The sequence below is a fragment of the Mytilus californianus genome, unplaced genomic scaffold (assembly GCF_021869535.1).
Source record: "Mytilus californianus isolate M0D057914Y unplaced genomic scaffold, xbMytCali1.0.p SCAF_9, whole genome shotgun sequence".
Lineage (NCBI taxonomy): Eukaryota > Metazoa > Mollusca > Bivalvia > Mytilida > Mytilidae > Mytilus > Mytilus californianus.
In genome coordinates, this window is record NW_026262745.1 from 82,445,285 (window position 1) to 82,471,091 (window position 25,807).

Here is a 25,807-nt window from a genome sequence, read left to right on the forward strand (position 1 = left end):
TTTCATTTCAGGAAAAATGTTTAAGTCTTCCAAACTACCAATTGTTGTGGAATTTTTCCTGATGTTTTTTAAAGATAAACCTATAGACTGGTTGTTGGATTATTTATTAGCTGTCAAAGTGTGTAACCCAGAGAAAGATTCAGTAAGTAATATTTGTCAAAAACATTGTACAACAGAATGTAGAAAATCAATGAAAAGAGATATTGGGTATTCTTTGTTTAGAAGACAGCTGGAGGTAAAGCAAGGCTTCCAAAACGGTCATATATTCCGGACATTTGTATAATATCCGGTAAAAGTCCGGCTGGGCATAGCACGAAACGGTCATCTACTTTTTAGATTTCAAGGCTTTCTTAAGAGACGGTCATTTTAACATAATTCGCGATCTTTTTGACCCAACCTTTTGCCTTTAACAGCCACACATTTCCGGTCATAAAAGTGACATGATCATTAAGTACAGTACTATCAAAACAACCCCTACTTTAATACCTTCTCATTTTAATCAAGGCTAATTAGTTGTCGAACAGCTGAAATTTACCTGTTCAGGTGACAGGTAAACTATTTTGAACCGGACATTGATCGGTCTATTCAAAGTTATTTTCTTACATTTCACCGGTTTGCATCTAATTAATTTAGTCAAAAAGAGTTAAATTATCAGAAATACATTTACAAATAAGATTTGATGAAAAAATTAAAGAGGTGAAATAAAAAATCGTCATAACCACGTTGTTTGAACCAGAGACATGTCTCTGTTTGAACTAGTACACGTGTGCGCAGGTGTGAAATTTAATTATGCATCCTAATTTCTTTAAAAAATGCTTAAATTGTCATTGATACCTTTATCTCACGTTTATTTCGAATATTTTCTTGAAGAAATAACGTAGAATGATCTACTTACACTCATTCATGCTTTGCAAACGTACACGGAATTTACGTATCCGTCTCTGGTCCATGTTTTACCATTGTCAAGATAACATCCTGTTTCAGATTTAAAAACGAAAGTAAAGTTTTTGACAACGTTATTTTGCACAAATAAAGAGTCTAAGGCAGATATAAGTACGCTGATGTTGCACACTTCGGATGATGCACTGCCAATTAAACAGTTTACGCCATAACTTCGAATTTGAATCAAAGAAAGTTTAATATCGTTTTTTTAAATATCAATCATTGGGATGGCCAACTCGGCAACTGATTACCATAATTGCCTTTTGTTTATTTAGTCTCAAGGGATTAAAATCGGGATAATATATAAAATGTCCGGCTGGCTAAAAATAATTTTGGAAGCCCTGAGGTAAAGTAAACTTCACCTGAAGCTGGTCAACTTAGACAGCATATGTTGAGCAGATTTAATAGAAAGCCTGAGCAGAAAAGCACAAACTTTTAAATGTTGGAGGAAATTTTGTATTGAATGAAATTTTATTTTTTCACTGCTGTAACAACTACATGAACTATTTTCAGGCAACAGGGGGGGGGGGGGGGGGGGAGGATTAAGTGTTACCCTTGACCATCTGTCAATCACAGTGCTAAGAACCACAACACACAGACAGAGTTCGAATTTGGGTTGTGCGTCATGTACCGTTCTAGAGCTATACCCCTTTTTAAGTTGTAAAGCTTGAGTATGGGCATTCGTGTCCTCAGACTTCTTCCACCAATAAAAACTGACCGCCACAAAATAGCACGATAGTGTTGAAAGTGGCATTAAACACCAATCAATCAATCAATCTTGTCCTCAGACACATTATTCTTTAATTTATAAAGCTTTATATTTAGAAAGGTTACTGCTGAATAACCCACATCTTATTTACAGATGCATTATGGGCTGAAGTTCCTTTCTGGCATATGTTAGTTGTCCTTGATCAAAATAATTATTTCTGAAAAAGTAGAAAAAAATTGTTTTTTCACAAGAAAAAGAAACCAATAAGTTTTTAACCGGATTTTCGATGGAAATATCGGTTATTAAAATGGTTATATACGGCGGGCGGCTGGGCGGCTCTGGCGGCTGCCAAATAGCGTCCGCACAATAACATGAAAATACTTTAACAAATTTTTTTCAAATTTAAATATGTTGTTTCCTGGGACTTAATGAAGGTCTCTATTAATTTTCAAGATTTTAGTATATCTCCTTTGTGAATTATCTTCAAGTAGAATTTTTAAATATTTTACTGTTGTTATCTTTTTATGATTTGTCTTATCTCAGAATAAAAATTGGAGTCACAGATTTATTTGAAAATTATCTATTTCCTAAGTGGTAATGATTATAAGCTATATCATTAGACATTTTGAAGATTATTACATTATTAATTATGTTAGAGTACTATGTTAAACAACCTTAGTTCTGTTCAATTAGATATTATAAATATTTCAGCATATGATAATGATTTATTTTCATTATTAATTAGATCTTTGAAATATTTTAGCATATGATAATCATTGGAGTGACAGATTTATTTGAAAATTTACTGTTTTCTGATTGAAATATAGGGGAAGTCCATTGGGGTAACCCCTACCCCCCTTTTTTTTGATAACTTGTAAACGGTCAAGATTCCCACCCAGAAACCATATATATTCTTGTATGGGACAATATATCAAATCAAATGAAATATAGGGGAAGTCCACGGGGGTAAACCCTACCCCCTTCTTTTTGAAAACTTGTAAACGGTTGAGATCCCCACCCCTAAACCATATATGTACTTGTATGGGACAATAAATTAAAGCAAATTAAATTTAGGGGAAGTCCCCTGGGGTAACCCCTACTCACCTTTTTTTTGAAAACTTGTAAATGGTCAAGATCCCCATGGCGAAACCATATATATTCTTGTATGTTACAATAAAACAAATGAAATGAAATAAAAGGTGAGTTCCTTGGGGTCATTCCCACCTTCTTCCTGTTTAAGAACTTGTAAATGGTTGAGATCCCCGCCCCTAAACCATATATATCCTTGTATGGGACAAAAAAACAAATCATATAAAATAAAGGGCAGGTCCCCTGGGAAAATTAATCAGTTTGGGTGTGTTATATTTGAACATAAATTAAATATATATAGGGTTCTTTAAGTGCTGAATCTAAACTTGTTTTTAATTAGATAATAATCTATTTTTATTAAGAGATAAAGTTTTTGACATTGATAGATAAGTTGCAGATCTGTATTATTTTTTGACACACGAAAGAAACAATATTAGCAACTATTAATTAAATTTGATTATAATATGGAAATAGATATAACATGATATCTGATTTTAGAGAAGTATTTTGCTGGTTTTTTATTAAACGACCGCAAAAATTAAAAAATTTTTGGTCGTATATTGGTATGACGTTGGCGTCGTCGTCGTCGTCGTTGTCGTCATCGTCGTCGTCCGAAGACACATTGGTTTTCGCACTCTAACTTTAGTTTAAGTAAATGGATCTCCATGAAATTTTACCATAAGGTTCAATACCACGAAAGGAAGGTTGGGATTGATTTTGGGGGTTATGGTACCAACAGTTAAGGAATTAGGGGCCAAAAAGGGGCCAAAAATAAGCATTTTTTTAACTTCCAGACAATAACTTGTGTGTAAGTGTATGGATCTCTCTGACATTGTACAACAAGGTTCCATATCACAAAGGAAAGGCTGTAATTGATTTTGGGGGTAATTGCCTCAAAATTTTAGGAATTAGGGGCCAAAAAAGGGGCAAATAAACAAGCATTTTTCTAGTTTCATGACAATAACTTGTGTGTAAGTGTTTGGATATTTCTGAAATTGTACTACAAGGTTCCATATCACAAAGGGAAAGCTGGAATTGAGTTTGGGGGTAATTGCCCGAAATGTTTAGGAATTGGGGGCCAAAAAGGGGCCAAAAATAAGCATTTTTCTAGTTTCCAGACAATAACTTGTGTTCAAGTGTATGGATCTCTCTGAAATTGTACTGCAAGGTACCATACCACAAAGGGAAGGCTTGGATTGAGTTTAGGGTTGATGAATCATAAGGGGGTTCAAAAAATTGGGGGGGGGGGGGGGGGGGGGGGGTGGTTTAGGGGTGGGGATCTTGACCACTTAGAAGATATCAGAACTTTCTTAAATGGCAGGGGTGGGGATGACCCCTGGGGACTAACCCTGTATTTCATTTGATGTGCTTTATCATAACAAACCAGAATATATATGGTTTAGGGGTGGGGATCTCGACCATTTACAAGATATTAGAACTTTCTCAAATGGCAGGGGGTTGGGATGACCCCTGGGGACTAACCCTGTATATCATTCAAACCATCTTAGCATGACAAACCAGAATATATATGGTTTAGAGGTGGGGATCTTGACCACTTACAAGATATTAGAACTTTCTTAAATGGCAGGGGGTGGGGGTGACCCCTGGGGACTAACCCTGTATTTCATTTGATATGCTTTATCATGACAAACCAGAATATATATGGTTTAGGGGTGGGGATCTTGACCACTTAGAAGATATTAGAACTTTCTTAAATGGCAGGGGGTGGGATGACCCCTGGGACTAACCCTGTATATCATTCAAACCATCTCAGCATGACAAACCAGAATATATATGGTTTAGGGGTCGGGATCTTGACCACTTAGAAGATATAAGAACTTTCTTAAATGGCAGGGGGTGGGGGTGACCCCTGGGGATTAACCCTGTATAACATTTGATGTGCTTTATCATGACAAACCAGAATATATATGGTTTAGGGGTAGGGATCTCGACCATTTACAAGATATTAGAACTTTCTCAAATGGCAGGGGGTCGGGATGACCCCTGAGGACTAACCCTGTATATCATTCAAACCATCTTAACATGACAAACCAGAATATATATGGTTTAGGGGTGGGGATCTTGACCACTTACAAGGTATTAGAACTTTCTTAAATGGCAGGGGGTGGGGGTGACCCCTGGGGACTAACCCTGTTTTTCATTTGATGTGCTTTATCATGACAAACCAGAATATATATGGTTTAGGGGTGGGGATCTCGACCATTTACAAGATATTAGAACTTTCTCAAATGGCAGGGGGTGGGGGTGACCCCTGGGGACTAACCCTGAATTTCATTTGATGTGCTTTATCATGACAAACCAGAATATATATGGTTTAGGGGTGGGGATCTTGACCATTTACAAGATATTAGAAATTTCTCAAATGGCAGGGGGTCAGGATGACCCCTGGGGACTAACCCTGTATATCAATCAAACCATCTTAGCATGACAAACCAGAATATATATGGTTTAGGGGTGGGGATCTTGACCACTTACAAGGTATTAGAACTTTCTTAAATGGCAGGGGGCGGGGGTGACCCCTGGGGACTAACCCTGTATTTCATTTGATGTGCTTTATCATGACAAACCAGAATATATATGGTTTAGGGGTGGGGATCTCGACCATTTACAAGATATTAGAACTTTCTCAAATGGCAGGGGTCGGGATGACCCCTGGGGTCTTACCCTGTATATCATTCAAACCATCTTAGCATGACAAACCAGAATATATATGGTTTAGGGGTGGGGATCTTGACCACTTAGAAGATATTAGAACTTTCTTAAATGGCAGGGGGTGGGGGTGACCCCTGGGGACTTACCCTGTATTTCATTTAATGGGCTTTATCATTTAGAACATTTTCAATTAAAAAGATTGTGTCTATCACAAACGGTTTTCAATTTATAATCATTTGAAAATTTTAAAAAATAAAATCCCATAGGGTTCTATAGTAAAACCCTCTTTTCTTTTTGCCCCTCAAAGTACCCCTTTATAAACCCCATTGCACAAACAAAACCCTGATTGCACCACTAGACATGTTAGTCTAACATATTGTGAAACCCTAAGTTAATCTGACAAGCGGTTTTGGAGAACAGGTGCGGACAAGTTCAAATTTAAAAGCGGCGGAAGAAGAAGAAGAAGAACTGAGCAAAAACAATAAGTCTTCCCAAACTTCGTTTGGGAGACTTAATAAGTATTGTGCAATAGCAAGAAATTTTCAATTGCACAGTATTGCACAATAGCAAGAAATCTTCAATTGCACAGTATTGCGCAATAGCAAGAAATCTTCAATTGCACAGTATTGCGCAATAGCAAGAAATATCCAATGGCACATTATTGCGCAATAGCAAGAAATTGTCAATTGTACAGTATTGCGCAATAGCAAGAAATATTCAATTGCACAGTATTGTGCAAAAGAAGATACTTCGTATAAATTGCTTATTTCTTGATCAATTTCAATGGGGTTTTATTCTTGAATTCTTGGGGTTCTTTAATATGCTGAATCTAACCGTGTATTAAGTTTTTGGATTTTGGGCCCCGTTTTTAAATTGGTCCACATTGAGGTCCAAAGGGTCCAAAATTTAACTTTGTTTGATTTCATCAAAAATTGAATTATTGGGGTTCTTTGATATGCCGAATCTAACCGTGTATTTAGATTCTTAATTTTTGGTTCCGTTTTCAAATTGGTCTACATTAAGGTCCAAAGGGTCCAAAATTAAACTTAGTTTGATTTTAACAAAAATTGAATTTTTAGGGTTCTTTGATATGCTGAATCTAAACATGTATTTATATTTTTGATTATGGGCCCAGTTTTCAAGTTGGTCCAAATCGGGGTCCCAAATTAAACTTTGTTTGATTTCAACAAAAATTGAATATATGGGGTTCTTTGATATGCTGAATCGAACCATGTATTTAGATTTTTGATTTATGGGCCCCGTTATCAACTTTTTCCACATTGAGGTCAAAAGGGTCCAAAATTAAACTTTGTTTGATTTCATCAAAAATTGAATTCTTGGGGTTCTTTGATATGCTGAATCTAACCATGTATTTAGATTTTGGATATTGGACCATAATAGGTGAATGTCCAATTTAAAATTTTTAAGTTCTTAGACCACATTCATTCTGTGTCAGAAACCTATGCTGTGTCAAATATTTAATCACAATCCAAATTCAGAGCTGTATCAAGCTTGAATGTTGTGTCCATACTTGCCCCAACTGTTCAGGGTTCGACCTCTGCGGTCGTATCAAGCTGCGCCCTGCGGAGCATTTTATTGGTTTATGTAAATAAGTTTGAGTTATTTGTTTTGAAAAGTGATGTGTTTAATTGATAGATATAAAATCATGTCTGATTTTAGAGATTTATGAGTGGTTAAGTCATATCTAATTTTAGAGAATTATTTTGGTGTTTTGTTACTGGTTCATGGAAATAAATTTGAGTTATTGGGGAAATATCATTGGTAAATTGTTTGAAAGTTTTTTGGTAGGCTGTGTGTCTGTCTGTCTGTCTGTCTCTCTGTCTGTTTGTCCTTCATCAGTTTGGCAAATCAGTTTGCCACACTTTTATGCCTGCGCTGTAGTTTAGTGGGCATTGAGTTTTACCCTTGTTACATTATTAATTATGTTAGAGTACTATGTTAAACAACCATAGTTCTGTTCAATTAGATATTATAAATATTTCAGCATATGATAATGATTTATTTTCATTATTAATTAGATCTTTGAAATATTTTAGCATATGATAATCATTGGAGTGACAGATTTATTTGAAAATTTTCTGTTTTCTGATAAGATCTGTAGGACTGTATATATACAGTTTGAAACTTACTAGTATTACTGTATAAATGAAGTTTGGAATTTACTGTTTCTTTATTAGACATTTTGTAGATAATTAAGTGTCCGTTAATCATATATATTCTTACCCCTACCCCCTTCAATTTGATAATGTGCTTTTATCTTGTAAACGGTCGAGATCCCTACTCCTAAACCATATATATTCTTGTATGGGACAATAAAACAAATCAAATGAAATATTGTGATATTTTCCTTTGAACAGAAATTGTTAATTATATGCATTAAGTTTGATTACACTAAGCCTTTATAGATAATTTTCACCTGTTTATAATTCCTGTAATCAGTTTATGGTTAATGTCTTATCTTGAGTGACAGATTTATTTGAAAAATTTCTGTTTTTTAAGTGTTGATGATTAAAAGCTATATAGTAGTAAATATAGTTAGAAATTTACTGTTCATTAGTAGACATTTTGAAGATAATTCAGTGACGTAGCTACCATTGACGCAACGATGCACTTGCGTGCACAAACGAAATGGCCCCAAAAAAAATCATAATTAAAAAATCATAGCAGTCAAAAAAAGAAAGAGTGCGATTGACTGTCACTTTGTATATATAGGTGTTTCAACTTGTCAGAAAGGTTTCCGTGTTTTCTATCAGTTCAGTTTTGTTGTGCGTACATTGGTATATACAATTTTTAGACCATCTACTAATTTAAAACGAACTACGAGATCGTCTTGTCAATTCGGAAGAACGTTTTCTTGCCCATATGCTTCTTCCAAACAATCTGAAAAGTTTGAATAGGGACCATCAAATTCGCATATTTCGCGCCTACGAGTCCGATCTTCAATCAGAAGATCAGTTTCTTCTCAAAATTAAAAGGTGGGTTGCGCGATGGGATATTTATCCATATAAGAAACCAGACCATCTCTATGCAACATTGAAGATGACGCCGAAAGAACATTGCCCAAATATATTCTGTATTCTGCAAATACTTCTCACCATGCCACCCTCAACCTCTACTGCTGAACGCTCTTTCAGCGCTCTGAAACGCGTAAAAACGTATCTGAGATCGACCATGGGACAAGAAAGACTTTCTTCACTTGCACTGCTGCACGTTCATTCTGATTTTGACATTGACACTAAAGAAGTTATTGACACGTTTAACAATGCTAGGCAAATGAAAATGTTACTCTCCTAAAGGACCTTGGTTGTTAACTTCAGTCTTACATACGGTCTTACATACGAACGTCACATTCATATATCACCAAATTAAAAATTGATTGTTTGAATTGCTTTGTTTTCGTATGTTAACATATATGTCATGAGAGGATCCAGTTCTCTCGCCCTTTCTTTCTTTGAAGCATAATAAATTGGCGAGCATTGCAAAGTTTTTAGAATTTTTTAGGTCAGTTTTAGGTCTTTGATTTGATATACTAGTATAGCAAAACACTCAACTGTGCATACTTCACTTCAAAATTAACCATCTTAGATCGAAAAAAGATTCATTTTCTGTAAAAAAGGGTCCAAAATTTTTTTCGCCTCGCTACGCTCAACAACTTCTGCGTGCAGATCATTATAAGTCTAGCTACGCCACTGTAATTACAGATAAGTTTTATAGATTTTTAAAAGACTGTATTAATGATACATAAAATTTTTGATTTTTTTTCTTTACTTTGGTAAATTGTTAATTGTTTGTTATTCTGTAAAAACTAATTTTCTGAATGCTTTATATATTTTCTGGATTAGGTGAACTCCTTTTAAAACTTAGCTTAGATTGTCTATTAATAAACATATATTTAGATTTCTGATTTTGGGCCCAGTTTTCAAGTTGGTCCAAATTAGGGTCCAAAATTAAACTGTGTTTGATTTCAACATAAATTGAATATATATAAGGTTCTTTGAAATGCTAAATCTAAACCTGTATTTATTTTCATTATTAGTTAGATAATACCACATGGAGGTACTAAGGGTCCTAAATTAAACTTTTGTTTAATCAACAATTGAATTCTTGGGTTCTTTGATATGCTGATTTTAACAATGTTTGAGTGTTAAATCATATCTAATTTAAGAGAACTTAGTCATCACTGGTTGTTGTTATTATACTACATGTATTGATTATAATTTGAAAAATTACATCATATCTAATTTTATAGAACTTAGTCATCACTTTATTCATTATAATCATATCTATTTATCAAGTTTGAGTTATTTCCCAGAAAATATATGGATAAAATTAAATTGTGTTTCATTTCAACTTAAATTAAATATATATAGGGTTCTTTCAAATGCTGAATCTAAACCTGTATTTGAATATTAGATTTTTGGGCCCAGTTTTCAAGTTGGTCCAAATCAAGGTCCAAAATTAAACTTTGTTTGATTCACAAAAATTGAATTTATGTGGTTCCTTGAAATGCTGAATCTTACCATGTATTGAGAGATTTTGGATTGTGAGCTCCTTTATCAAATTGGTCTACATTGTGGTCCAAAGGGTCCTAAATTAAACTTTTGTTTGATTTCATTGAAAAATGAATTTTTGGAGTTCTTTGATATGCTGATTGTGACAATGTACTTAGATTTTGGATATTGGACCATAGTAGGTAATTAAATAAATGTCCAATTTCAAATATTTCAGTTCTTTGACCACATTCATTTTGTGTCACAAACCTATGCTGTGTCAAAAATTCAACCACAATCCAAATTCAGAGCAGTTTTAATTAAGCTTAAATGAAGTGTCCATACTTGCTCAACTGTTCAGGGTTTGACCTCTGCAGGAAAATCCGGTTTGCTGTCACTCTGACAGCCTCTTGTTAATAAGGTCAGTTTAAAGGGAATCACTAGTGTTAGGTCAATGGTATTTGGTATGCAGTTGTATTAGCACTGTGACATCTCATTTTCATGGATTATTAGGCCCCGCCCCTCAGTTATGGTCCATTGACCTTGAAACTTTTGCTTAGTTTACATGTTAAAGTTTGAGATTAGGTATAAGGGGAAACACTTATGGTTATTCAATGATATTTGGTATGCAGATGTTATAGCATTTGCACATCTCATTTCAATGGAGATAATTTGGTCCCAACCCCTCAGTCATGGTCATAGTCTATTGACTTTGAAACCTTTGCTTACCGTAGTTTACATGCTAAATTTTATGTTTTTGTTTAAGAATTATTAAGTTTAAGGTATGATATGTCAATGGCCAATGGTATTTGGTATAAAGTTGTATAAGCAATGGCAGCTCCCAATTACAAAAGGATTATTTGGCCCTGCACCTTCAGTTTTGGTATATTGACTTTAAATGTTTTGCAAAGTTTACTTGTTAAAGTATTGTCATTTTAATTTCAAAATTTGCTTTCGACTTCATTGTATGTAAGAATCTTATAATTACATACAGGCCAGACATATCTCTGTTTCAAGAGTTTATTTATATAAGCAAAAGTATATTACTTAGTCTACTGTAGAATTGCCAGAACCTAATCTGAATATTTTGCGACTGGTCAGTTTGAATGAAAGTCATTAGTTAACAAAACAGTACATGTATTTTGTTGAAAACAAAACTGTTCAGAGAAATTCTAGTAAACCTAACATAAATCTAAGGTAAATTCACCTGAATCAAGTTTTCACTGAAGCAATTTTTATTTCCAAAAGTATTAATTTTCATAGCTCTTCATAAAATTTAATAAAAAGTAGACAACTGAGGCAGTAATATGAACTTATTGGCAATATAGATGCTGAATAGATTTATGAAAAGTTCAGTTTTATAATGTTTATGCCCCCTCCGCATCAGAGGGGGCAATAAGTGTTACCCTTGTCTGTCAGTATGTCTGTATGTACATGTACATCACAAAATTGGTTTCCATTAGTTTGCCTTAACCAAATGTTATGAAACTTATACTCAATGCTTATTACCACTAAACACAGATCAAGTTCGAATTTGAGTGGCATCACTTTTATAGTTCTAGAGTTATGCCCTTTATAACATTATATGCAAGCAGGGGGAATCATCTGTGTCCCATGGACACATTCTTCATTTTTTTCTACATGCTTAGGACCACAAACATTTACCAATGCTACTTACACAAATCAGCAAAGTCATAAACACTTAATGCTAACCCTGATCACGTCTTATTTTCTTATTTTTTTAGAAACACTGTAATCGGATGAAACAGGAAGTAAGAGTTCGATTTAAACCTTCATTGTTTCAACATGTTGGTATGCAGTCATCTCTTAAAGGGAAAGTACAGAAGTTAAAGGTAAAATAACTTTTTTTTACACACTAAAACCAGGAAGATTACGATTATAGAAGATACTTTGTTAACATTATTGAAACAACAACGAGAAAAATATGAATCATTAAAGAATGATTGTAAGGTATATATGTTTGTCTGGCAGGATTCATCTGACCATTACCTCATTTTCATGGTTCTTTGGTTTACATTATGTTTTTATACGACCGCAAAAATTTTTTTCGTTGTCGTCGTCTTCGTCGTCGTCCGAAGACACATTGGTTTTCGCACTCTAACTTTAGTTTAAGTGAATGGATCTCTATGAAATTTTACTATAAAGTTCAATACCACATAAGGGAGGTTGGGATTGATTTTGGGGGTTATGGTACCAACAGTTAAGGGATTAGGGGCCAAAAAGGGGCAAAAAATAAGCATTTTTGTAACTTCCAGACATAACTTGTGTGTTGGTGTATGGATCTCTCTGACATTGTACCACAAGGTTCCATATCACAAAGGGAATGCTGGGATTGATTTTGGGGGTAATTGTTTCAAAATATTAGGAATTAGGGGCCAAAAAGGGGCAAAAACAAGCATTTTTCTAGTTTCATGACAATAACTTGTGTGAAAGTGTATGGATCTTTCTGAAATTGTACTACAAGGTTTCATATCACAAAGGGAAAGCTGGAATTGAGTTTGGGGGTAATTGCCGGAAATGTTTAGGAATAAGGGGCCAAAAATAAGCATTTTTAGCTCACCTGACCCGAAGGGTCAAGTGAGCTTTTCTCATCACTTGGCGTCCGTCGTCCGTCGTCGTTAGCTTTTTACAAAAATCTTTTCCTCTGAAACCACTTGGCCAAATTTAACCAAACTTGGCCACAATCATCATTAAGGTATCTAGTTTAAAAATGTGTCCGATGACCCCGCATACCAACCAAGATGGCTGCCATGGCTAAAAATAGAACACAGGGGTAAAATGTAGATTTTGGCTTATATCTCTGAAACCAAAGCATTTAGAGTAAATCTGACATAGGGTAAAACTGATTATCAGGTCAAGATCTATCTGCCCTGAAATTTTCAGACAAATCTGACAACCTGTTGTTGGGTTGCTGCCCCTGAATTGGTAATTTTAAGGAAATTTTGCAGTTTTTATACGACCGCAAAAATTAAAAATTTTTTGGTCGTATATTGGTATGACGTTGGCGTCGTCGTCGTCCGGCGTCGTCGTCGTCGTCGTCTGGCGTCGTCCCGCGTCGTCCGAAGACACATTGGTTTTCGCACTCTAACTTTAGTTTAAGTGAATGGATCTCCATGAAATTTTACCATAAGGTTCAATACCACAAAAGGAAGGTTGGGATTGATTTTGGGGGTTATGGTGCCAACAGTTAAGGAATTAGGGGCCAAAAAGGGGCCAAAAATAAGCATTTTTGTAACTTCCAGACAATAACTTGTGTGTAAGTGTATGGATCTCTCTGACATTGTACCACAAGGTTCCATATCACAAAGGAAAGGCTGTAATTGATTTTGAGGGTAATTGCCTCAAAATTTTAGGAATTAGGGGCCAAAAAAGGGGCAAAAAACAAGCATTTTTCTAGTTTCATGACAATAACTTGTGTGTAAGTGTTTGGATATTTCTGAAATTGTACTACAAGGTTCCATATCACAAAGGGAAAGCTGGAATTGAGTTTGGGGGTAATTGCCCGAAACGTTTAGGAATTGGGGGCCAAAAAGGGGCCAAAAATAAGCATTTTTCTAGTTTCCAGACAATAACTTGTGTTCAAGTGTATGGATCTCTCTGAAATTGTACTGCAAGGTACCATACCACAAAGGGAAGGCTGGGATTGAGTTTGGGGGTGCTGAATCATAAGGGGGTTCAAAAAATTTGGGGGGGGATTTTTTTTTTTTTCTTTTTTTCCTTTTTTTTTTTCTTTTAAAATTTTCCATTTTAAGTTGGTTATTTCTGATTAATATTTAAAAGCAAATAATAATGATATGGTAGGAGATACACACCAAACAGGATGTGTAAATTATTATCTAATAAGTATTGTGCAATAGCAAGAAATTTTCAATTGCACAGTATTGCACAATAGCAAGAAATCTTCAATTGCACAGTATTGCGCAATAGCAAGAAATCTTCAATTGCACAGTATTGCGCAATAGCAAGAAATATCCAATAGCACAATATTGCGCAATAGCAAGAAATTGTCAATTGTACAGTATTGCACAATTGCAAGAAATATTCAATTGCACAGTATTGTGCAAAAGAAGATACTTCGTATAAATTGCTTATTTCTTGATCAATTTCAATGGGGTTTTATTCTTGAATTCTTGGGGTTCTTTAATATGCTGAATCTAACCGTGTATTAAGTTTTTGGATTTTGGGCCCCGTTTTTAAATTGGTCCACATTGAGGTCCAAAGGGTCCAAAATTTTAACTTTGTTTGATTTCATCAAAAATTGAATTATTGGGGTTCTTTGATATGCTGAATCTAACCGTGTATTTAGATTCTTAATTTTTGGTTCCATTTTCAAATTGGTCTACATTAAGGTCCAAAGGGTCCAAAATTAAACTTAGTTTGATTTTAACAAAAATTGAATTTTTAGGGTTCTTTGATATGCTGAATCTAAACATGTATTTAGATTTTTGATTATGGGCCCAGTTTTCAAGTTGGTCCAAATCGGGGTCCAAAATTAAACTTTGTTTGATTTCAACAAAAATTGAATATATGGGGTTCTTTGATATGCTGAATCTAACCATGTATTTAGATTTTTGATTTTTGGGCCCTGTTATCAACTTTGTCCACATTGAGGTCAAAAGGGTCCAAAATTTAACTTTGTTTGATTTCACCAAAAATTGAATTATTGGGGTTCTTTGATATGCTGAATCTAACCGTGTATTTTGATTCTTAATTTTTGGTTCCGTTTTCAAATTGGTCTACATTAAGGTCCAAAGGGTCCAAAATTAAACTTAGTTTGATTTTAACAAAAATTGAATTTTTAGGGTTCTTTGATATGCTGAATCTAAACATGTATTTAGATTTTTGATTATGGGCCCAGTTTTCAAGTTGGTCCAAATCGGGGTCCAAAATTAAACTTTGTTTGATTTCAACAAAAATTGAATATATGGGGTTCTTTGATATGCTGAATCTAACCATGTATTTAGATTTTTGATTTTTGGGCCCTGTTATCAACTTTGTCCACATTGAGGTCAAAAGGGTCCAAAATTTAACTTTGTTTGATTTCATCAAAAATTGAATTATTGGGGTTCTTTGATATGCCGAATCTAACCGTGTATTTAGATTCTTAATTTTTGGTTCCGTTTTCAAATTGGTCTACATTAAGGTCCAAAGGGTCCAAAATTAAACTTAGTTTGATTTTAACAAAAATTGAATTTTTAGGGTTCTTTGATATGCTGAATCTAAACATGTATTTAGATTTTTGATTATGGGCCCAGTTTTCAAGTTGGTCCAAATCGGGGTCCAAAATTAAACTTTGTTTGATTTCAACAAAAATTGAATATATGGGGTTCTTTGATATGCTGAATCTAACCATGTATTTAGATTTTTGATTTTTGGGCCCTGTTATCAACTTTGTCCACATTGAGGTCAAAAGGGTCCAAAATTTAACTTTGTTTGATTTCATCAAAAATTGAATTATTGGGGTTCTTTGATATGCTGAATCTAACCGTGTATTTTGATTCTTAATTTTTGGTTCCGTTTTCAAATTGGTCTACATTAAGGTCCAAAGGGTCCAAAATTAAACTTAGTTTGATTTTAACAAAAATTGAATTTTTAGGGTTCTTTGATATGCTGAATCTAAACATTTATTTAGATTTTTGATTATGGGCCCAGTTTTCAAGTTGGTCCAAATCGGGGTCCAAAATTAAACTTTGTTTGATTTCAACAAAAATTGAATATATGGGGTTCTTTGATATGCTGAATCTAACCATGTATTTAGATTTTTGATTTTTGGGCCCTCCTATCAACTTTGTCCACATTGAGGTCAAAAGGGTCCAAAATTTAACTTTGTTTGATTTCATCAAAAATTGAATTATTGGGGTTCTTTGATATGCCGAATCTAACCGTGTATTTAGATTCTTAATTTTTGGTTCCGTTTTCAAATTGGTCTACATTAAGATCCAAAGGGTCCAAAATTAAACTTAGTTTGATTTTAACAAAAATTGAATTTTTAGGGTTCTTTGATATGCTGAATCTAAACATGTATTTAGATTTTTGATTATGGGCCCAGTTTTCAAGTTGGTCCAAATCGGGGTCCAAAATTAAACTTTGTTTGATTTCATCAAAAATTGAATATATGGGGTTCTTTGATATGCTGAATCTAACCATGTATTTAGATTTTGGATATTGGACCATAATAGGTGAATGTCCAATTTAAAATTTTTAAGTTCTTAGACCACATTCATTCTGTGTCAGAAACCTATGCTGTGTCAAATATTTAATCACAATCCAAATTCAGAGCTGTATCAAGCTTGAATGTTATGTCCATACTTGCCCCAACTGTTCAGGGTTCGACCTCTGCGGTCGTATCAAGCTGCGCCCTGCGGAGCATTTTATTGGTTATTATCTTGAATATTATTATAGATAGAGATAAACTGTAAACAGCAATAATGTTCAGCAAAGTAAGATCTACAAATAAGTCAACTTGACCAAAATTGTCAGTCGACCCCTTTAGGAGTTATTGCCCTTAATAGTCAATTTTTAACAATTTTTCGTAAATTTTTGTAATCTTTTACAAAAATCTTCTTCTCTGAAACTACAGATACAAATTTAACCATACTTGGCCATAATCATTATTAGGGTATCTAGTTTAAAAAATTTGTCTGATGACCCGGCCTTCCAACCATCATGGCCAACTTAGTTAAAAATAGAACATAGGGGTAAAATGCAGTTTTTGGTTTATATCTCTGAAACTAAAGCATTTAGAGCAAATCTGACAGGTGGCAAAAATGTTCATCAGATTTGGATTTATCTGCAGTTTTTTGTTATTATCTTAGATCATTATAATATCTAATATCTAATACTATTAATTATGATTTTTACCTTATTTTACATGATTTCCAAAGCATCAGTAAATACAGGTGAGCGACACAGGCTCTTGAGAGCCTCTAGTTCTAGTTTCCAGACAATAACTTGTGTTCAAGTGTATGGATCTCTCTGAAATTGTACCACAAGGTTGCATATCACACAGGGAATGCTGGGATTGATTTTGGGGGTAATTGCCTCAAAATTTTAGGAATTAGGGGCAAAAAACAAGCATTTTTCTAGTTTCATGACAATAACTTGTGTGTAAGTGTTTGGATATTTCTGAAATTGTACTACAAGGTTCCATATCACAAAGGGAAAGCTGGAATTGAGTTTGGGGGTAATTGCCCGAAACGTTTAGGAATTGGGGGCCAAAAAGGGTCCAAAAAACACATTTTTCTAGTTTCCAGACAATAACTTGTGTTCAAGTGTATGGATCTCTCTGAAATTGTACTGCAAGGTACCATACCACAAAGGGAAGGCTGGGATTGAGTTTGGGGGTGATGAATCATAAGGGGATTCAAAAAATTTGGGGGAGGGGGGGGTTTCCTTTTTTTTCTTTTTTTCCTTTTTTTTTCTTTTAAAATTTTCTATTTTAAGTTGGTTATTTCTGATTTATATTTAAAAGCAAATGATAATGATATGGTAGGAGATACACACTAAACAGGATGTGTAAATTATTATATAATAAGTATTGTGCAATAGCAAGAAATTTTCAATTGCACAGTATTGCACAATAGCAAGAAATCTTCAATTGCACAGTATTGCGCAATAGCAAGAAATCTTCAATTGCACAGTATTGCGCAATAGCAAGAAATATCCAATAGCACAATATTGCGCAATAGCAAGAAATTGTCAATTGTGCAGTATTGCGCAATAGCAAGAAATATTCAATTGCACAGTATTTTGCAAAAGAAGATACTTCGTATAAATTGCTTATTTCTTGACCAATTTCAATGGGGTTTTATTCTTGAATTCTTGGGGTTCTTTAATATGCTGAATCTAACCGCAGTCTTCACGATGAACTGCTAAATCTACAGGCCCGGAGCTCAATTTTTGAAAATTTTTAGTTAGATTCTGTTGGCTTGTAGATATGATTTTTACAGGCCCGAGAGCAATATTACAAGCCTGGGCTGCCTGGGCTGCCACTCAGCGTGAAGACTGCTAATCGTGTAATAAGTTTTTGGATTTTGGGCCCCGTTTTTAAATTGGTCCACATTGAGGTCCAAAGGGTCCAAAATTAAACTTTGTTTGATTTCATCAAAAATTGAATTATTGGGGTTCTTTGATATGCCGAATCTAACAGTGTATTTAGATTCTTAATTTTTGGTTTTGTTTTCAAATTGGTCTACATTAAGGTCCAAAGGGTCCAAAATTAAACTAAGTTTGATTTTAACAAAAATTGAATTCTTAGGGTTCTTTGATATGCTGAATCTAAACATGTATTTAGATTTTTGATTATGGGCCCAGTTTTCTAGTTGGTCCAAATCGGGGTCCAAAATTAAACTTTGTTTGGATATTGGACCATAATAGGTGAATGTCCAATTTTAAATTTTTAAGTTCTTAGACCACATTCATTCTGTGTCAGAAACCTATGCTGTGTCAAATATTTAATCACAATCCAAATTCAGAGCTGTATCAAGCTTGAATGATGTGTCCATACTTGCCCCAACTGTTCAGGGTTCGACCTCTGCAGTCGTATCAAGCTGAGCCCTTTTTTTATTATATAGATATAGGAAGATGTGGTATGTGTGCCAATGAGACAACTCTCCATCCAAGTCACAATTTGTAAAAGTAAACCATTATAGGTCAAAGTATGGCCTTCAACATGGAACCTTAGATCACACCGAACATCAAGCTATAAAGGGCCCCAAAAATGACTAGTGTAAAACCATTCAAACAGGAAAAAAAACGGTCTAGTCTATATAAAAAACGAGAAACGAGAATAGATATAGGAAGATGTGGTATGATTGCCAATGAGACAACTCTCCATCCAAGTAATAATTTATAAAAGTAAACCATTATAGGTCAAGGTATGGCCTTCAACACGGAGCCTTGGCTCACACCTAACAGCAAGCTATAAAGAGAAACACTTATGAACCACATCAACAAACAACAACCACTGAACATCAGGTTCCTGACTTAGGACAGGTGCAAACAAATGCAGCGGGTTTAAACGTTTTAATAGCCGCCAACCTTCACCCTACCTGAAACAAAAGTGTAACATCACAACATAGAAAGACACACTATAAAAAACAATTGAAATGGCTTAACTCAATCAAAAGACGTATTAACAAAAACAAGTGAACATACACTGAACGAATAAATTTGATCTATGACACAATGTGAATACAAAATTAATAAATCAAGGGGGTTAGATGTTTAACAATATCAAAACCTTAGACAAAATGCCGCCAAATAAAATAACGTACACAGGTAAATAAAACTAATTTTGTAGTAAGGTATACATGGAGTACGGAAATAATTTTTACAAAATAAATAATTTTGTTGTTCCTAGTACAAGAACAAAAATGAAAATTTATCGTCATTTATCAAAGGTGGTATATATTAAAAATAGTGAGTCTAGATATAACACTGAATAAGTAAACATTAAATAACAAAAATACATTTCAAATTGTATCAACAAGTCAAATTAAAACGAAATTACGATTTGAGAGTACTCGCAGTTACTGAAAGCTAGTTAAAAGCCAAAAACAATTAATAAGAAAAAATCATGCATCAGAGACTAAAATCAACTAAAACACATCCCAGGGATTTAGTGTTTTAACGTCATGGACAGTCAAAGAAGACATGACTTGTGCAATGCCAAAATAAAAGTATCGACAGGCAGTAGGATAGTTAGGAGTTTAGTTTGGTCTGTTTCTCAGACACTTTATGCAATAGGTAAACTTCATTTGGTTTAAAGAATGATTGTAAGATGTACATGTCTGTCTATCATGGTCATCTAACAGTGACCTCGTTTGCAAAATTATTGATAATGTTTGGATTATGTGAAAAAGAAATTAAGCTAGTAGGAAGAAAGCATTGTTATTGATGAGACCTGCAATTAGGTTGGTGTCTATTTTTATACGACCGCAAAAAAAATTTTGTGGTCGTATATTGGTATGACGTTGGCGTCGTCTCTGGCGTCGTCCGGCGTCGTCCGAAGACAAATTGGTTTTCACACTCTAACTTTAGTTTAAGTGAATGGATCTCTATGAAATTTTACCACAAGGTTCAATACCACAAAAGGAAGGTTGGGATTGATTTTGGGGGTTATGGTACCAATAGTAAAGGAATAAGGGGCCAAAAAGGGGCCAAAAATAAGCATTTTTGTAACTTCCAGACATAACTTGTGTGTTAGTGTATGGATCTCTCTGACATTGTACCACAAGGTTCCATATCACAAAAGGAATGCTTGGATTGATTTTGGGGGTAATTGCCTCAAAATTTTAGGAATTAGGGGCCAAAAAAGGGCCAAAAAACAAGCATTTTTCTAGTTTCATGACAATAACTTGTGTGTAAGTGTATGGATCTTTCTGAAATTGTACTACAAGGTTCCATATCTCAAAGGGAAAGCTGGAATTGAGTTTGGGGGTAATTGCCGAAACGTTTAAGAATTGGGGGCCAAAAATAAGCATTTTTATACGACCGCAAAAATTAAAAATTTTTTGGTCGTATATTGGTATGACGTTGGCGTCGTCGTCATCGTCGTCGTCGTCGTCGTCGTCGTCCGGCGTCGTCCGAAGACACATTGGTTTTCGCACTCTAACTTTAGTTTAAGTGAATGGATCTCCATGAAATTTCACCATAAGGTTCAATACCACAAAAGGAAGGTTGGGATTGATTTTGGGGGTTATGGTACCAACAGTTAAGGAATTAGGGGCCAAAAAGGGGCCAAAAATAAGCATTTTTGTAACTTTCAGACAATAACTTGTGTGTAAGTGTATGGATCTCTCTGACATTGTACCACAAGGTTCCATATCACAAAGGGAAGGCTGTAATTGATTTTGGGGGTAATTGCCTCAAAATTTTAGGAATTAGGGGCCAAAAAAGGGCCAAAAAACAAGCATTTTTCTAGTTTCATGACAATAACTTGTGTGTAAGTGTTTGGATATTTCTGAAATTGTACTACAAGGTTCCATATCACAAAGGGAAAGCTGGAATTGAGTTTGGGGGTAATTGCCCGAAACGTTTAGGAATTGGGGGCCAAAAAGGGGCCAAAAATAAGCATTTTTCTAGTTTCCAGACAATAACTTGTGTTCAAGTGTATTGATCTCTCTGAAATTGTACTGCAAGGTACCATACCACAAAGGGAAGGCTGGGATTGAGTTTGGGGGTGATGAATCATAAGGGGGTTCAAAAAATTGGGGGAGGGGATTTTTTTTTTTTTGTCTTTTTTTCCTTTTTTTTTTCTTTTAAAATTTTCCATTTTAAGTTGGTTATTTCTGATTAATATTTAAAAGCAAATAATAATGATATGGTAGGAGATACACACCAAACAGGATGTGTAAATTATTATATAATAAGTATTGTGCAATAGCAAGAAATTTTCAATTGCACAGTATTGCACAATAGCAAGAAATCTTCAATTTAACAGTATTGCGCAATAGCAAGAAATATCCAATAGCACAATATTGCGCAATAGCAAGAAATTGTCAATTGTACAGTATTGCGCAATAGCAAGAAATATTCAATTGCACAGTATTGTGCAAAAGAAGATACTTCGTATAAATTGCTTATTTCTTGATCAATTTCAATGGGGTTTTATTCTTGAATTCTTGGGGTTCTTTAATATGCTGAATCTAACCGTGTATTAAGTTTTTGGATTTTGGGCCCCGTTTTTAAATTGGTCCACATTGAGGTCCAAAGGGTCCAAAATTAAACTTTGTTTGATTTCATCAAAAATTGAATTATTGGGGTTCTTTGATATGCCGAATCTAACCGTGTATTTAGATTTTTAATTTTGGGTCCCGTTTTTTAAATTTGTCTACATTAAGGTCCAAAGGGTCCAAAATTAAACTTAGTTTGATTTTAACAAAAATTGAATTCTTAGGGTTCTTTGATATGCTGAATCTAAACATGTGTTTAGATTTTTGATTATGGGCCCAGTTTTCAAGTTGGTCCAAGTTGGGGTCCAAAATTAAACTTTGTTTGATTTCAACAAAAATTGAATATATGGGGTTCTTTGATATGCTGAATCTAAACATGTATTTAGATTTTAGATTTTTGGCCCAGTTTTCAAGTTGGTCCAAATTGGGGTCCAAAATTAAACTTTGTTTGATTTCAACAAAAATTGAATATATGGGGTTCTTTGATATGCTGAATCTTACCATGTATTTAGATTTTTTATTTGTGGGCCCGCTATCAAATTGGTTCATATTGAGGTCAAAAGGGTCCAAAATTAAACTTTGTTTGATTTCATCAAAAATTGAATTATTGGGGTTCTTTGATATGCTAAATCTAACCGTGTATTTAGATTTTTAATTTTGGGTCCTGTTTTTTAAATTTGTCTACATTAAGGTCCAAAGGGTCCAAAATTAAACTTAGTTTGATTTTAACAAAAATTGAATTTTTGGGGTTCTTTGATATGCTGAATCTAAACATGTGTTTAGATTTTTGATTATGGGACCAGTTTTCAAGTTGGTCCAAGTTGGGGTCCAAAATTAAACTTTGTTTGATTTCAACAAAAATTGAATATATGGGGTTCTTTGATATGCTGAATCTAAACATGTATTTAGATTTTAGATTTTTGGCCCAGTTTTCAAGATGGTCCAAATTGGGGTCCAAAATTAAACTTTGTTTGATTTCAACAAAAATTGAATATATGGGGTTCTTTGATATGCTGAATCTTACCATGTATTTAGATTTTTTATTTGTGGGCCCGCTATCAAATTGGTTCATATTGAGGTCAAAAGGGTCCAAAATTAAACTTTGTTTGATTTCATCAAAAATTGAATTATTGGGGTTCTTTGATATGCCAAATCTAACTGTGTTTTTAGATTTTTAATTTAGGGTCCCGTTTTTTAAATTTGTCTACATTAAGGTCCAAAGGGTCCAAAATTAAACTTAGTTTGATTTTAACAAAAATTGAATTCTTCGGGTACTTTGATATGCTGAATCTAAACATGTGTTTAGATTTTTGATTATGGGACCAGTTTTCAAGTTTGTCCAAGTTGGGGTCCAAAATTAAACTTTGTTTGATTTCAACAAAAATTGAATATATGGGGTTCTTTGATATGCTGAATCTAACCATGTATTTTGATTTTGGACATTGGACCATAATAGGTAAATTAAAAAAATTGAAGTTCTTAGACCACATTCTTTCTGTGTCAGAAACCTATGCTGTGTCAAATATGTAATCACAATCCAAATTCAGAGCTGTATCAAGCTTGAATGTTGTGTCCATACTTGCCCCAACTGTTCAGGGTTCGACCTCTGCGGTCGTATCAAGCTGCGCCCAGCGAAGCATTTTATTCTAGTTTCCAGACAATAACTTGTGTTCAAGTGTATGGATCTCTCTGAAATTGTACTGCAAGGTACCATACCACAAAGGGAAGGCTGGGATTGATGATGGGGGTAATTGCCTCAATATTTTAGGAATTAGGGGCCAAAAAGGGACAAAAAACAAGCATTTTTCTAGTTTCAGGACAATAACTTGTGTGTAAGTGTATGGATCTTTCTGAAATTGTACTACAAGGTTCCATATCACAAAGGGAAAGCTGGGTTTGAGTTTGGGGGTAATTGCCCGAAACGTTTAGGAATTTGGGGCCAAAAAGGGGCCAAAAAACACATTTTTCTAGTTTCCAGACAATAACTTGTGTTCAAGTGTATGGATCTCTCTGAAATTGTACTGCAAGGTACCATACCACAAAGGGAAGGCTGGGATTGAGTTTGGGGGTGATGAATCATAAGGGGGTTCAAAAAATTTGGGGGGGGGGGGATTTTTTTTTTTTCCTTTCTTTTCTTTTTTTCCTTTTTTTTTCTTTTAAAATTTTCCATTTTAAGTTGGTTATTTCTGATTTATATTTAAAAGCAAATAATAATGATATGGTAGGAGATACACAGCAAACAGGATGTGTAAATTATTATATATAAAGTATTGTGCAATAGCAAGAAATTTTCAATTGCACAGTATTGTGCAATAGCAAGAAATCTTCAATTGCACAGTATTGCGCAATAGCAAGAAATATCCAATAGCACAATATTGCGCAATAGCAAGAAATTGTCAATTGTACAGTATTGCGCAATAGCAAGAAATATTTAATTGCACAGTATTGTACAAAAGAAGATACTTCGTATAAATTGCTTATTTCTTGACCAATTTCAATGGGGTTTTATTCTTGAATTCTTGGGGTTCTTTAATATGCTGAGTCTAACCGTGTATTTAGTTTTTGGATTTTGGGCCCCGTTTTTAAATTGGTCCACATTGAGGTCCAAAGGGTTCAAAATTAAACTTTGTTTGATTTCATCAAAAATTGAATTATTGGGGTTCTTTGATATGCCGAATCTAACCGTGTATTTAGATTCTTAATTTTTGGTTCCGTTTTCAAATTGGTCTACATTAAGGTCCAAAGGGTCCAAAATTAAACTTAGTTTGATTTTAACAAAAATTGAATTCTTAGGGTTCTTTGATATGCTGAATCTAAACATGTATTTATATTTTTGATTATGGGCCCAGTTTTCAAGTTGGTCCAAATCGGGGTCCAAAATTAAACTTTGTTTGATTTCAACAAAAATTGAATATTTGGGGTTCTTTGATATGCTGAATCTAACCATGCATTTAGATTTTTGATTTTTGGGCCCCGTTATCAACTTTGTCCACATTGAGGTCAAAAGGGTCCAAAATTAAACTTTGTTTGATTTCATCAAAAATTGAATTCTTGGGGTTCTTTGATATGCTGAATCTAACCATGTATTTAGATTTTGGATAATGGACCATAATAGGTGAATGTCCAATTTAAAATTTTTAAGTTCTTAGACCACATTCATTCTGTGTCAGAAACCTATGCTGTGTCAAATATTTAATCACAATCCAAATGCAAAGCTCTATCAAGCTTGAATGTTGTGTCCATACTTGCCCCAACTGTTCAGGGTTCGACCTCTGCGGTCGTATCAAGCTGCGCCCTGCGGAGCATTTTATTGACATTTATTTCACATCTCTATTTTATTTATTTTAGGATAGAGATTTTGGAAAACATATGTTATTTCGTGTACATGTGAATCCTCCAGCTGAATTAAGGACTTCCTTGACAACTTACCTCAAATTTACTGTACAGAAAGCTTATATAGGGCAAGACATTTTCTGGGCATTAGCTCCTAACGAAGATGATTACATAGAAGTAATACTGAAACCACCAGTTGCTTTAGATGAGTAAGTATTTAACAACTGTGAGATTTCTTTTATTGGGGCCAGTTTTTGTTGCTTGTGTCTGTTAGGCTTGAATTTGCTGCTAGGCTTGAGTGCAAGATATTGTGAGTTTAATCCCTGGACAGGTCAAGGCTTAATAATTATTATTTGTAACACTGCTAACTCTTGCCCACTGAATATGACACGTTTATCTTGCTGCATTGGAAGAAATTGTCAACTTTAATGTGTTTTACCAAAAATGATGTGGTGAAAGTATTTTTATGCCCCCGCCGTAGCTTTACTCTTGGACGTCTGTACGTACGTTCCAAAATTGGTTTCCGTTCTCTAACTTGAGTTTGCTTAACAAATGTTATGAAACTTATACACAATGCTTATTACCACAAAACACAGATCAAGTTTGAATTTTGGTGGCGTCACTTTTTCCGTTCTAGAGTTATGCCCCTTTACAGATGGAAAAATTGCTGAATTTTTCGTTTCCGTTCTCTAACTTTAGTTTGCTTCAACCAAATGTTTTGAAACTTATACACAATGCTTATTACCACAAAACACAGATCAAGTTTGAATTTTGGTGGCATTACTTCAACTGTTCTAGAGGTATGCCCTTTACAGATGGGATCCAGCAGCCAAAATTGTGTAAACATCCATCAC

At 34.4% G+C, this 25,807-nt stretch overlaps 1 protein-coding gene across 2 annotated transcripts in view; it reads left to right on the top strand.

Annotated features, from left to right (window-relative positions):
- The window catches only part of LOC127716479 (alpha-1,3-mannosyl-glycoprotein 4-beta-N-acetylglucosaminyltransferase B-like), a 124,659-nt gene that overhangs the window by 86,084 nt on the left and 12,768 nt on the right, over window positions 1–25,807 (top strand). For both annotated transcript variants that reach the window (XM_052222704.1, XM_052222703.1), the window contains exons 10-12: window positions 12–142; window positions 11,670–11,777; window positions 24,969–25,162. In XM_052222704.1, the coding sequence (XP_052078664.1) occupies window positions 12–142; window positions 11,670–11,777; window positions 24,969–25,162 (433 nt within the window). The remainder of the gene's footprint in view (window positions 1–11; window positions 143–11,669; window positions 11,778–24,968; window positions 25,163–25,807) is intronic.